The 15,136-nt window shown below is 42.8% G+C and overlaps 1 protein-coding gene across 1 annotated transcript; it reads right to left on the minus strand.

Annotated features, from left to right (window-relative positions):
* Window positions 1–49: 49 nt before the first annotated feature.
* Window positions 50–14,187, minus strand: tgfbr2l (transforming growth factor beta receptor-like). Its single transcript, XM_072685632.1, has 7 exons — window positions 13,955–14,187; window positions 7,804–7,954; window positions 6,747–6,949; window positions 5,117–5,958; window positions 4,639–4,780; window positions 4,096–4,223; window positions 50–2,649 (listed from the first exon to the last, which is right to left on the minus strand). Exons 1-7 carry the CDS (start codon window positions 14,007–14,009, stop codon window positions 2,374–2,376), a joined length of 1,797 nt encoding a protein of 598 aa, XP_072541733.1. The 5' UTR covers window positions 14,010–14,187; the 3' UTR covers window positions 50–2,373.
* Window positions 14,188–15,136: the final 949 nt, after the last annotated feature.

Consider the following 15,136-nt stretch of genomic DNA (forward strand, 5'->3'; position numbering starts at 1 on the left):
TGTGTTTTAGCTTAAGGCTGAGCAGGAATTAAAAAAAAAAGACACGTGATACATAAAGACTTTATGAGTATATGATCTGTACATTTGTGACACCAGTTCACAGTAAATGAAGGACAAAATGGCTCAAAAGATCTGTACCTTCATCTGTAAGGCATTAACAGCTTCATTCTTTGGTTTTCTGCACCAAATATTCATAAATCTGTATTTTATTTATTTATTTATTTTTGCTGCCTTTACACTCAGTGCATGATCTGACTTGGAACATAAGGCCACAGATGCCCACTGCTGTAGACTACCACTACTTTTAGATCTAGATTTTAGATCTTTCAAAGTTATGTTTAAAACAGTACTCGTTCAATCATCCTTGTGAAACAAGAACTTGGGCTGTGACCAAAATAAATCCCTACTTCCTTGTTAGTGTTGTGCTACTCTCAATATGCATCAGCACCGGTTGCATAGATCAACATATGAGTGGCTTAGCTCCGAAGACATAAAGCTCCGAACCCATAAACTGTATTCTGAATCAAAGTTACTAAAAGCTGCTGCCTGCCATCAGCAGCCAGAGCCCAATAGAGCACAATTGGCCTTGCTCTCTCTGAGTGGGTAGATGGCTCAGAGCTGGCTACTCAGCGTTTTCCTCCAGGTATGTTGGTTGCCCGGTGGCATTGCATGAGCAGAATGTGATGGGAGCCTTACATGTGATGGGGAAGAGTACCAGTGGGTTGGGTAATTGGATAACTTATTGCCCTAAGTTTACAAACTACATGGGAAAATTTTGCAGCGTCCAGTCGTGTCTAGCACTTACTTATATGGGCAGAAGTAGTCGGCTCCACTTCGCTCCACTGTCTGTTGCATAGTAACAAAGATTCTCACAGTATTAGAGAGTAGGGAGCCATTGCAGTCACAGCCCTGAAATAATACTCATTATAACCTGACTCAAGTTATTTTGAGTCAGGGTGGGAGTCGGTGTCCTGTGCTTCTTAATTAGTTTCGGTTTGAGACCCTCACTTTCTAATAAACAGTTTAATAGTTTAATTGAATCCAGCTAATAAGACAAAATCAAATTAAAGTTAACAGATCAAAGATTCAGGCTCTTCTCAAAGTCTTGTCTGGAGTCTGAAAAGTCTGGAGTGTGTGACCCCCCTTTTAACTAGGTTAGACAATAAGGCTGGCAGTAATTGAAGCAGGAAAGTCAGTAATTAAACGTGAGTGTGCAATACAACAATGACTCGAACCAAAAGGAACTTAAACCTCAAGTTCATGGCAGATTTCGAAAGGGCTATGAATTGTTTCCATAAAGGAAAGCCTATGTGAGCTGATCAATTTAGGGGAACAATAAAACGCTCTCTGATTTTCTTTCATCTGAAAAAAGCCTTGCTTCCCGCCTGCTTGCGTGTTGGGCCTTTGACGCGTATGCTCAGTTCAGGGCCTGTGGTTAATCAAATTGAAACCCTCCCAAAGCCAAGCTGCTTGGGACGACCACATTGTTGTTAAAAGCAAGCGACTCGGAGGGCAATGGAAAATCTCAAATGAGAAAATGATGTGTGGTAAACAGTTTTTGGAAAACATTTTTGTGCCAGCAGAACTGGGACATACCACGCTAGCAAAGTGATGGACCTTTCAGAGTCTGTGTTGCTGCTGTGTTAACTTGTAGTGATGGTCCTGGGACTGAAGCTGAATCTCTAAAGTGCTAACTCAAAATTCACTTCTCGGGCCCTGTGGGAAGAGTAAACTGCAGGGGCAGTGCATCTATACGCCAAAAAAAAGGTTCCACAAAGGTTCCTTCGAGTGATGTTTGGTTCCTTATAGCGGTAAGACTCCACAGTGGGTTTCACAGGACCACCCAGAAGGTCCACATTTTTGCTCTGTTCATTTGTATTACCAGCTAGGTTGGAGGAAATGTCTGAACAATCCAGGGGTCCCAAATGACAGCGTTTGAAACTACTCTCCTGAAGATCTGTGTCTGAAGTTCTTTAAAAGTTGAAGAACCTTCACATAAATGTTATGAAGTACTAAAAGGGTTCTCTCTACAACTGATATATTATGTGGCAGTTCTTCTTCTCTTAAGAACCAAAAAGTTTTTTTTTTTGAAGAACCAACAGTGGTTCTTCAATGGCATGGCGGAAAGAATCCTTTTTGGCACATACATTTTTAAGAGGAGCGAGGAGTTCTGGAAACTCCAAACCCAAGGCCTACATTATCCTGCTTCTCCTTCACCAGTCCTTTTCCAGTGGCACATTATGTTCGTTAATTCCTATGGTACCAAAACTGAAAGCTGATATTTAGATAAAAAAATAATAAGAAACTGATGGAGACCAGCTCCACATATTGAACCAATATATATAACAAAAACAAGTCTGTTTTGCTGAGCGGTCAGACTTCACTGGGTTGCCTGAAGGAGGCAGTGGTGTGATCCTCAGCTGGGGCGGGGTTTTGCGGATGGAGCGGGGGAGTTGGAGAGGTGCAGGGAGAGGGAAGAAAGGAGTCCTGCTGCTCTGTGGAGTTTGGGATGGGGACAGAGATGGCGGCGTTCTCCAGCTCGTCCTGGGCCAGCGTGTTGAAGCGCTCCAGCACACAGTGTGCAGTCAGACGGGCTTCTGGGTCGTGATCCCAGCATTCGGTAATAGTAGCGCTTAGCAGCTGCATTCCCTGCAAGAGAAAGACAGAGCAGTAAGATCTTTTGGGAGAACTCTGAGAAACTCAAACTCAGTTCCCAATTCCAGGGATGAAGTGAAGAAAATCAGGAAATGCACATACAATGTCCGTTACACTTTTCTTCCATTAAGTATGAAATATTTATATTTGTAAGTTGTAGCACAAAACAATAGTTTGAGGAAGTCGTAAGGCACAGTCACTCTGTCAAATGGCAAAAGTCAGGACAGGGATGGCTCATTTTCTTGAATAGCTTGATTAGCAAATAAGGCCGGAGTCATGTCACCGACTAGAATTAGGAATGGTCAGCTGAATCAAATTTCCAACCCTTATAAGTTCTCGGATTCTCCAAGCCTTTTTCTTATGCTCCTTTAAGCAACTGTTCAAAGATGTGAAAAAGAAAGTAATTAAAGCTCAGGAAAAGGCTATAAGAAGAAGCCAAGCGTTTTCAGCATGTGGTTTCTACACTGCAGGCTCCAGGGGAACTGGAGGTCAAGTTGAGATTTGAAAAGACCAAAAAAAAAAAAAAACTCTCAGAGAGAACTGCTCGTGTGCTGGTGAGACAGGCAAATCAAAACCTCCATATGACTGCCAAGAACCTGCAGGAAGGTTAAGCTGAGTTAAGAGGGTGGTCCACTGTTCCACTGTGCAGACTTGCCTGCACAAACATAATCTTCATGGAGGAGTCATTAGAAGGGAACCTTACTGGTGGCCTTGCCACAAAATGTTCAAAATATGCTACAGAACATCTAGGGAAGTCAGACGAGTTTTGGAAACAATTGCTGTGGCTTTGGCCACGTTCAGCAAAGGTATGGTTGGGAGAAATGGGACTGCAAGGCTGAATTATTAGGTTTGGATATATCATACTTTGGGGTTGTGTTGCTGCCAGTGGCATTGGCAGTATTACATAGGTAAGAATGGATTCCTGCTCATACTAAAAGCAAATGAGCTTTTAAAAAGAGAAGGATACCTTATATGCAGAATGGACTACCTGAAAAGACACAAACTGAAGCTTTTGCAATGCCCCCCCAAAGTCCCCTGTTCTGAACATCACTGATAATTTGTGAATAGACCTGAAACAAGCTGTACATGTCCATTGCACAGGCCACATTGTTCATTTAAATATTTATGAAAAATAGTTCTATGCATTAGGATTTGCTGACTTTTACTAATACAAGTCTTACTCCTAGTCAGCAGTAGTTTACTGCTACGGCTACTGACCTATATTTTTATATAATTTCTTAAATTGATCTGAGTGAACGTCTTTACCATCGCCACTGCCGTCCACAGACGCCATTGTCTTGTTGGCATATCGAGTCATTTTTTGTGATCCACTATTGTGATTAACCCTTCACCAACAACCAAAATATTGAAAGAGTGACAGATTTACATCTGAGCATTTCCTTTTGACTGGTAGTGTAACATGTAGTATAGAAAACACACCGGATGTATTGTCCAGCTGGGTGGGATGTCGGGTCGTCCTCTGTCCCTCAGTACCAGATCCCTCATGCTGTCCACACATGGCTGCTCACATACTTTCGAACCAAACGGAGGCTCATAGCTCTTCACCTCTGCCCAGGTGTGATTGAGAGGTTGTGAATTATTGCATGTTAATGAGGTTTGAACATACAGTAGAAACAGCATCACAATTATTAAATGGAGAATATCCGAACCAGTGGAACACACACTGTTTTCCCATGGACTGCCTGACCACATGCATATCTGTGACTTGTCAGACCATTCACTGAATTCTTGGCCAGAACAGTGGTCAGAGTGTTCACATGGGTCACAGAACAGAAATGTCTGATTTGCGAGAGCTAGAATTGGCTTCTTAAACCAAGATCAACGTCATGTGGCAGATTTGTACAGGCAAATATTGTGAGTGTCAAGATTCACAAATATCACATAATACATCATAAAGTTGCATTATTATTTAGTTATATTACTAATAATATAACTTTTTATTTTACTAATAAAATGACTTGCCTCCTATTACGTCACAGCGAGATGCCATTTCCCACAGCACCAGAGCCATGGAGTAGACATCCATCTGTTTGAAGGACTCTAAGTCCTCCAGGTTCACTCGAGACTCCAGGACCTCTGGAGCCATGTATCGGGCTGTGCCAACCTTAGGAAAACAGACCAATTCCAATTAACAATACCAATTATATAAGACTACTGCAAATAGTAGTCTGTATAAGTGCTTTAGACCTTTAATGGTATCAAGGAAGTTGGTGACTGGTTTTAGAGCAGTAGTTTGGGGACCCACTGTCCTGCACCCTTCAGTGAATTGGCTCCCACAACACACCTGATCCAACAGATCAACAGATTATCAAGCCCTTGATGAGCTGGATCAGTGTGTTGAAGCAGGGAATAGTGAAGGGTAGTGGGGTCTTAAGAAAAGACAAAAACAACCCCCCCCCACCCACAAGGCTACTTAGAATACAGCTTCTGTCCTCCTCACCTGCCCACTGTTGGCGAAGTCATCCACCGTAAGAGCGAGGTCCAGCCTCAGAGCCAGGCCGAAGTCGCACAGAGCACACTCGCTGTGGCTTTTCACCACAATGTTGCTGCTCTTCAGGTCCCGATGTGCTATTGGCACTTTAGGCGTGCCGCATGGCGTGGTGTCACTGTGCAGGTGCGCTAGGCCCCGGGCCACTGAGCCTGCCATTGCACACAGATCTGTCCAACTGAGGATGTTGTTGACCAGAAAATCCTGCAGGTTCCCAAGGGCATGGTAGGCCATAATGAGCCAGTACTGCCTTTGAGGGGCACCTGGTGTACCACCGCGCTCCTCAGCTGTCAGGAACTGCACAATGTTCTCATGCTTCAGGTTAACATCAGAGAAGATGGCCCTCTCGTTGCGCCAGGAGGCGTACTCCATAGCCGGGAAGATTTTCACCGCCACTGTCTCATACTGCCCACATTCGCTGTGGTTAAGCCGTGCCCGCCACACCTCAGCAAAGCGGCCCTTACCCACCAAAGCTTCCAGCTGGATTGGTAGGTGCTCTGTGTTGTGGTTCAGACTGTTGGCACAGCTCGATGACATGTCTGAATTGGCGTCCACGCTGAAGGACAGAAGCTTTCCATGGAAGTCACTGCCATTGGCTTCACCCACACAGCCCTCTGGGGGGTCCAGAGACTGGTAATGAGTGCGCTTTGGGGCCCAGTCTTTGGGCTGTTTGTTGGGCCGGCGTGTGCGATACAGGTAGAAAGCCATCGTAGCAATGACAGCTACCAGGAGTGGAGGAACCAGGCTGATCACCACTACCGGAATCACATCTTTACTCTTTAGTCTGGAGAAACCTGGTAAGAAAGATTGACATAAGTAAAGTCCAGTAAAGTCGGGTTAGACCAAACAAGGCAACCTATGACCCATGGGGGGAGCATGGGGTACTAAGATTAGCAACCACATGCCGTCCCATGACCCCAAAAGTATTCAACTTCACAATTTGTTCACCTAGTTTCCAGTTCTGGATCTGTAGTCATCACTGATAGTTAACTGAACTGTTGCATATAAATACCTGCAGAGTGTGCAACAAGATTCATAGATTAAGAAGAGGCGGTGAGTGCCTCTTGCATGTCACTCTGCTCTATATGTTGATGGTATGCAGCTGGAGTTTTTTTTTTTTTTTCCAGAAATTGGTTGTGACCGCATGCTCAGTAGCAATTCTGGAAGTGAAGTGATTTTTATACACAAGCCGTGAAACACGCCGGCGGTCCTTGTCCGTCAGCGTTGTCTTTCTGAGAATTTCGAGAGAATTTCCAGTGGACTGGGATTTCTGCCACAGCTGGTAGACCCATATGCTTCTCCACTTTTTGGGACCCCTTTTCCACACATAGAACAAGACTGCACTGTACCACCAGTTCTCAAGCTATGAATTCTGTTGCACACCACCGGTATTTATAGCCCCATTCTCCTCGTGCAATGCCATCTGCAAGAGCCTGAATGTACTACCACCTTAAACACGCAAGGTGATTAATTTTGTCCATATATATATATATATATATATATATATATATATATAGTACCCCAACAAACAGACAGTTGTAATGAATGTTATAAGTATAAATTATTATTATCATTACGCTACCATGGGGTCCCTTGTCAAAGATAAGCCTGTCATTGCAGTCATGCTCTCTGATACAGCTGCACAGGAACAGCATGCCGTTCTCCGAGGGCAGTGGAGTCATCACACACTCAGTGGAGCTGTCGTTGGACAGCACCATGTTCTCCAGAGCATGTTGAGGATTGTGGCACAGGGTCTGTACACTCACACTCTCATTCTCCTTCTTCCTGTGAACAACACACACACACACACACAATCTTACTTTCTTGGCTATCTGTAATAGCTGAATGTTTGGAAATCCAAGTATCTCATGCAGGTTTAACACAGATAAGATACTCAAATAAACATTGCTTTTTGAATTCTCAGGAATGTTCTTTCATGAGACAAAAAAAGAAATGAATAACAAGTAATTGGGGAATCCCTGCTCAGGAGTTTTCTTTGTTCTTCTCGCCAAAGTCAACACTTTTCTGAATGTTCTAAATGTGTTTGTTATTCATGCAGTATTACCGAGGAACGGGAGTTTTTATTTGACCGTTTTATTTGAACGCTGTTTTTTCTGTATTCCCCAGAGAGCTGGCTATCCCTCAGTATGTGGCCAGTTTCTACTACACGGTCAATCGGAGGTCAGCTCGATGAACTTCCCAGAAAACCTCCTCGGGGGCCAAACTGGGCGGAACTAGCTCTGGGGAAATCTTTGGAAACAGGGTCCGTTATCATAGCAATGGTTCAGAGAGGGCTAGCTCAGCTAAAACCGTTGTTCAGTTGAGGCATAAATCAGTTCGTCTTACTGGAGTTTGGAGCTACTTTTTTCATCTCACCTTCAAGCACATTTATCTTTCTGAAACACTGACCTGAGCCAAAGAAAACATTCACAATACGTCCAAATACTTCATGAAGCAGGCTGTTACTGACAAACTGCATTTGTGCTGTCTATATATCTATTCATGTATTTGTTTAAGGTGAAAAGGGAGAGCTGAGTCTCTCGTGCCGTGGCTGTACCCAAGAAATCAGCCAGGATTTCTGTTCCATGGACTTTACACACTGCAAATAAAGCGAGAAATGTAACGCTAGCCTGACTTACCATATAGCCACACAGACCTCCTCGGCCAGGAGACAGAAGGAGCTGAAGTTGCAGTTGCTCATGCAGATGTTGTCCTCACACACAGGACTGGACTGGTCACACCACTTACACAAGTTACTGGTTATGTGAGTGAAAGCACTGGCCTGAAATACTGAGAATGTGCACAGACAGGAAGACATAGGTTTAGGGCTTTATGCTTTATAGAAACAACACAGTCTAATGCAAAACTTTGGACACCACAAGTTACATGTTGACAATTAAAAAAAAAAATCATCTACAGGCAATATATAGATGGGCTAAAGCTTTAAGACCACTCTTAGATGAAGCCAATAACATTGATAATCCTTTTACAACAGCATATGTCAAGGTCTCGGGTGCATTGGTCAAACTGCCCAAATCCCGCCTTCTCACGGCTAATTTTGGTCTACATGTACCAATATCTACATCAAACATTGGTCAAACTGTCCAAATCCTGTCTTTTCACTGCCATTTGTGGTCTACATGTACCTGTATCTACATCAGCCATTGGTCAAACCGCCTTCTCACGGCCAATTTTCATTTACATTTACATTTAAGGCATTTAGCAGACGCTCTTATCCAGAGCGACTTACAAAGTGCTTTGCTATTTACCCAAGAAAAAACCATAGCTAGTTAGACTAATAATTCAAAAGAAACCTCTAAGCTTAGACATTACTAAACACAATACAATAAAGCGACCATAGTACTCTATTCGTCCAAGTACTCTCGGAAGAGGTGGGTCTTCAGTTTGCGTTTGAAGACAGCGAGCAACTCGGCCGTTCGAACACCCAGGAGAAGCTCGTTCCACCACTTTGGTGCCAGGACAGAAAAAACCTGGACGCTTGTCTTCTATGGATTTTGATCTACATGTACCAATAACTACATCAAACATTGGTCAAACTGCCCAAATCCTGCCTTTTCATGGCCATTTTAGGTCCACATGTACCTGTATCTACATCAACCATTGGTCAAACTGCCTTCTTACCACCACTATTGGTCTACATGTACCTATATCTACATCAAACATTGGTCAAACTGCCTAAGTCCTGCCTCCTCACTGTCACTTTTGGTCTACATGGACCTGTATCTACATCAACCATTAGTCAAACTGCTTCCCACCACTGCCGATTGGCCACAGCCTAAATATAAATAAACGCAAATCAGTGAAGTGTTACTTTTCTTTTTATTACATTTTTATTACATTTATTATTATTAAGGTAAAGGTGCACATATTTGTCACTGTACACTGCACAGCAAAATGTGTCATCTGCATTTAACCCATCTGTGGTAGTGAACACACACACACACACACACTAGTGAACTAGGGGCAGTGAGTACACACACACCCAGAGCGGTGGGCAGCCAACTCGAGCGCCCGGGGAGCAGAGAGGGTAAAGGGCCTTGCTCAAGGGCCCAACAGTGGCAGCTTGCCGAACCCGGGTATCCAAACCACAACCCTGGCATCGATAGCCTGGCGCTCTAACCGCTGAGCCACCACTGCCCCTATTATTACTATTACTATTTTACACTAGCATGAAAAACATTATATAAATGGCTGTACAACTAAAACTTTTTTGCTTTTTTACTTATTTTATTTTAAGACATAAGTTGACCTGAAAGGAGATGATTTAGCACTAAAGGCTATAATCCTCACACATACACACACTGCCACGGTCCTACAACTTAGGCTACCTCGAAGCCCCCTGGCCACAACCTTCTAACCACAACAGGCTCCTGTGTGTCCCCAGTGTTCTCTTTTTTGAATACCAAAATACAATCGATCATCTAAAAGTAGACTATTAAGCTCAACCTACTCAAAGACTGACTCTACTACCTCACAGGAAGAAACACACAGCTAACAACATCACATCCTCCAGTAATTTACACCGTGATTTTGATAATATTTCTAAAACAAGAATCCCCACAAGAAAAGAGAGAGAATGCAACTGCTTGAACGCGTGGCTACGTGCTCTTGATTATGGCCTGCAGTCTACCCGGCAATCATACCATCATAATGAAAATGATGATTGTAATGAGAAATGTTTGGAGCAGTGAAAGTCGTAATGACAACTGCAATCAAGGCAGAATTTGTGGCCGAGCCTTTATGGAGAGCTGTGCCCCATCTGGAGGCTATAGAGAGCTAAGTGGATTTGGATGTTATACAGTATATATTATGTGTTTTGGGACAGATTCAGTTTGGTTGTCAGTGTGTGTGTGTGTTTCTGGGGGAGAGAAGGGAGGGGGGTGTGAGTGACTGTGGTCATGTTGGGTGTATGCAGCGTTCCTTCCCACGCATCTTTTCTACGCTATCCTTGCGCTGCCACATCACAACAATATTAATTGTGGATTGAAAGCAGATGAGGGGTGGGCTTCTTTCACTCGGAGAGCGTGGTGATCTAACAGAACTGAATAAACATTAAAAGAAGCTGCACAGATATTTCACAAAGACTTCCAGATGTTCGCTGATGCCAACCATCAAAATATACAATTCAGCGAGAGGGAGAGAGAGAGAGAGAGAGAGAGAGAGAGGGAGAGAGAAACAAAAAAACAAACAACAAAAAAAATGAGAGAGTGAGAGAGAAAGAGAAGACTAAAGGCTGCATAAGCAGAAAAAAGCCCCCTCTGCAAACTTTAAAGTAATTAAAATCAGCAGTGACTTCTCCAGAAATAAATTGAAGCCAGAAGTGTTCGCTCTGGCCAAGTTTGAAGCACAACCCCTCTGTACTTATGGGAAATCCAAAGGCCACATGCTTACAGGAGGCCCAGAGATGTTGGCCTGCAGTTATTTGCTTTGCAGTCAGGCATGCGCTCTTCTCCATTCTCTACTTGTAATTCAGCAGGTCTGCCCATTCTAACACAGTGAATTAATACTCAGTATGTCATAGGGCAGCATGATGCAATTTCTGAGGAGAGACTGTCATTGTTCTGACTGTCATTTTCTTTTGCAGTGAACACAGATGCCAAACACAATACAGAATTAAGTGCAGGCGAGTGTAAAGCTTCAAGAATTAGTGTAGGAACTGGTTTAGGAACCAGCTTATCCTATTTTGATCTAAAGAAATCTGTAGTGTTGCTCAGTCCTGGAAGGATGCACCAGATTAGGGTCTTTAGATGCTCCAGCATAGATGACTTAGGTATTCACAGGTCTTTAGACGAAGCGGGATTTCACAAAAAGCAGGATTTCTTCTTTTAGCCAGATAACCAAACCTACACTTCAGCCTTTCCCAGAGCTGAGGGGACATTCCTGCTAGACAGTCCTCAAGTTATCATGCTAAGTGAGAAATCCTGCTTTACGAAACACTGTTCAGTGAAACTGTTCAGCTTGTCTGTTCAGGCCTCAGGAACCATGAGCGCTGCACCGAAACCTTGTTTTCAAAGTGCAGTAATCAAACTCAGCCACTTGGTGGCATGTTGTCCACCGTTTACTGGCCTTTAAACTCAGCATGCTCCTTGAAAGCATTTCCTGAATAAATTAATAACAGCATAATCATAACATCACTCAGAGGCCCGCTCGCACGCATGTGACATACAGATGTCTTCGGGTCTCCTCAGCAGTGATCCATTGTTCTCTGCACTGGCTCTGAAAGGTGAAGCTCTGAGCTAATTTTGTGAGATGAACAGAAAGAGAGGGTGCCATCATCACCACATTACTCACATCCCTTCCCCCTAAATTCATTTGGAGAAGAGACAGGAGGGGGGTGGGGGTGGGGGGGGTCCTGGCTTCCACAGCTGCCAATGCAGTGCCTGTTATCTCATGCCAAACAATAAATAGCCATTTATCTTCTAATCTAACTTCTAATCGTCGTCATTCTCCTCTCAGAGTAAGCAGAGAAAGCCCTGGCCTGCAGAGGACAATTCTCTGCACTTCTCTCAAGCAGGCAGAGGACAGAAAACACAACAGCGTGTGTCCCTGCAGCCCATCACGGGTCTTTTCAGCCTCAGGGTTGCTCCGGGCCTGTCAGCATCATATCCCTCGCTCTGGGCCTGACAATATCAGCATTGTGTGAAACCGTGGTGGCAGGGCAGAGAGGAGAGCAGCACATCAGGCCCTTCGAATTTGTTCTGCGCCTTTGTGTGGACACATTCATCGGCGCTGGCACAGCCTCTCCACGCGTGCCCTTTGCCCCCTTTCAAAGTTCACCAGCATTATTTTTAACGGGAGCAGTTTCAAACAACAGCCGGAGTGTGGTGTGAGGGAATAGGAGGTTACGCTTTTCTTCTCTCCACCCACATGGTAATATTTCATAATTGTTGTTGAGAGTGTAACTGCTCGCTCGCACACCCAATCCATTTAAGGGGGCCTCTGCTATGCAACAAAGATAATTTGGAGCCTCAAGATGGATTTCCTGCTGGAAATTTCCACTGCATATTATACAGTGACATTGCAGCGTGGTCACAGTCCGTTGCGTCGTTTCATCTCCAGGGCAGAAATCCTGCTTCTAATTACAATATTTGGGTGGTGGGTTCAGTTTCACAACACACACGTCCCTAAATATACACTTTCTAGAAGAAGTACAAGAAACGTCCCGTTATACTGTGGTGAGACAGGGCCTTTCTAGCTCTGCCATTACACTAAACAGAAAAACAGTTTTCCATCAGAAAGCTTCCATGGCTGTACTCTCTGATAAAAAAATGCATTTTTGCAGTTTCTGTATTCCTAGTATTTATTAATCTCATCAATATGCATGTTTTTGCAACTTGAATTGTACATAATGACCTGCTGGAGGTCAATGGCACCAAATTACAGGAGTTAAAATATGGTCGAGATTCGACTCTTCTTTAGTTGCAGGATTCAGAATGATGACCCATGGTCTATTCTCATTAATACGTAAGGGGAAGATTCCCCTCAACTAATGTTTGAGACATTCAGGACTTCTCCTTTGCTTGTCTGATTGGAGCATACAGTAGTATACTGTCGCTGTCGGCCTGCTCACTGGGGGTCTTTGATCCTTCATGTCTTACATTATTTCTTTTTCTTTTGTCTCTGTCTTTTATTAATGAATTAATTACTAATTATGTAAAGCTGCTTTGTGATGACAACAGCTGTAAAAAGCTATACAAATAAATCTGACTTGACTTGACTAGTAGTGGAACACACTGACACAGCTTGGACATTGCCCTCAAAGAGAAACTGCCCCTGCAACAAGATCCACAGCAATGCTATAAGAAACCATAACACTACTATAGTGCTGTAAAACTGTAGCCCTAAAAATCTTTTAGAAGAATCTGTATATTTTGTGTTATGCAATCTACGGTATTTCTGTAGTCCTCTCTTACAGTCATTTGTATTACTTGTGTAGTATCTAGTAGTGCAGCACAGTAATCGTATAATAGTAGGGCAGTAGTGTCCTGTAGTGAACTACAGTAGTAATAGTAATATTTCGTTACTGTGCAATGAAAATGCACAGACTGGTGAGTTTCCAGGAGAAGGCATAAAGGCTCTTAACTTTGAATAGAAGTTAATGTCAGTAAAAGTTTTTTTTTCCAGTGATTTAGAGCATTTCGATTGGTCTTTACACAGGTGATCAGAGCAGACACAGGGTTCAAACCGTGGAGAAAACTAAAAACGGACACACATGGAGATGCACGTTTTTCATTGGACAGCAGCGATATACTGTATGAATCCTGTAGAAATCCCTGTAATCACATTTTGTCAAATTATAAATTATTATGCCTTATAACTCATCTAAACTGCATCAACTGCATGTCTAATGAACCTATCAAAACCATCCAGAATTGAATTACAAAATAATCATCCATGAGACCATATATAAAAAAAACTACCAGTGTAATCTCAGCACATTCAGCCTAATTGCTTTAAGTGCTATTTAAGTCAAACAGCTTGAATGATGGCCTATAAAGCCGAGCCTGATGGTGTTTACTCTGTGCTGAGGGAAATGTCTCTTTGAGTAACGTTAGCTCTTGGAAAAAGGGCTGCCACTTTGTGAGGCTGAACTAGATAACAGATTACAGCACTAAGATGAAGCCTTTGTCCTCGTTATTCTGTTCTAGGCTGCCATTCGCCTCAGATGAGACTACAGCTAACTCTACAGTCTCCTATCTGCTGAAAAGGAGTGGAGGTTTGGTGAAGTTGGCTGTAAAGCAGTAAGATATGCTAACTTCTCCTACTCACACAGCGAGAAGAGAACAGATGTTAGAGCCGAGAAGCCGCAGCGCATGCGCCCCATAATCCCGAGCCACTGATCTCCGCTGAAAGGTCCCAGATCTGCTCGCCTCGCTCCTTTCTTCTCCCTTCTTCTCCCTTCTTCTCCCTTCTTCTCCCTTCTTCTCCTTTCTCAGTCAGAGAAACTAAGATACGTTCACATGCATGAGCGGCTGTAGGCTCTGTCCTACGCGCTGGAGCAGGAGCTGCTGGGACTGAAGGCTGGCTCTCTGGCTCGGCTTTCCCTGTAGGCGGATCCAGATGTTTTTAATCCAGCTGTGAGAAGAGGCCCGCCCAGGAACTCGACTTTATTCATGTAGTAGATCGTTTAAAAGCCTATTCACCCTTCCAGGGCCCTTATCAGCACTGGATAGATGGAGAGCTGGGCTTCAGGGGAGCAGGACTTTCTAGCAGTTTGAGGTTTTGGGAGATTCATTCATTAGCTGAGGCTCAGGAAAACAGGCCTGGTCTAATTTCTAACCCAGTGAACCTGGGCCTGTGGACATGAACACAGCCTGCAGGAATGTGCTGCGGTGTTTGACATGAAGTCCAAAATAATATGGATCAGAGACTGATTATAGAATTATATAGTAATTATAAAACAGAGGTTGTGTCATCTGTTGAAAGAAGTTGTTACCGCCAGTGGAGCAGGAATTGACATATTCTATAAATGCGAAATATCACTTAAACTACAAAATATAATTATGTACATCTACATGTATATGTGTATAAAATAACACATCAATATTAATGAATTAGTACTGCTCCTAAAGAAAATACATCCATACACAAATCCAAGTAAAATAGCATATACAAGATAAATATACACAATATCAGTTAGGTATATTTTAATTATTATTATTATTATTATTATTATTATTATTATTATTATTATTATTACTACTACTACTACAAATAATAATAATCATTTAGTGCCACCTATACTTATTTATACTCTGTCAGTTGTTCTCTAATAAATAAATAGATACATACAGATATATATATATATATTTGATATTATACATATATATATATCATATAGTCATATCATGTACTACTACTACTACTAATAATAATAATAATAATAACAATAACAATAATAATAATAATAATACTTTAGTGCCATCTATACTTATTTATACTCTGGGGTAC

This window comes from Salminus brasiliensis, chromosome 8, assembly GCF_030463535.1.
Source record: "Salminus brasiliensis chromosome 8, fSalBra1.hap2, whole genome shotgun sequence".
Lineage (NCBI taxonomy): Eukaryota > Metazoa > Chordata > Actinopteri > Characiformes > Bryconidae > Salminus > Salminus brasiliensis.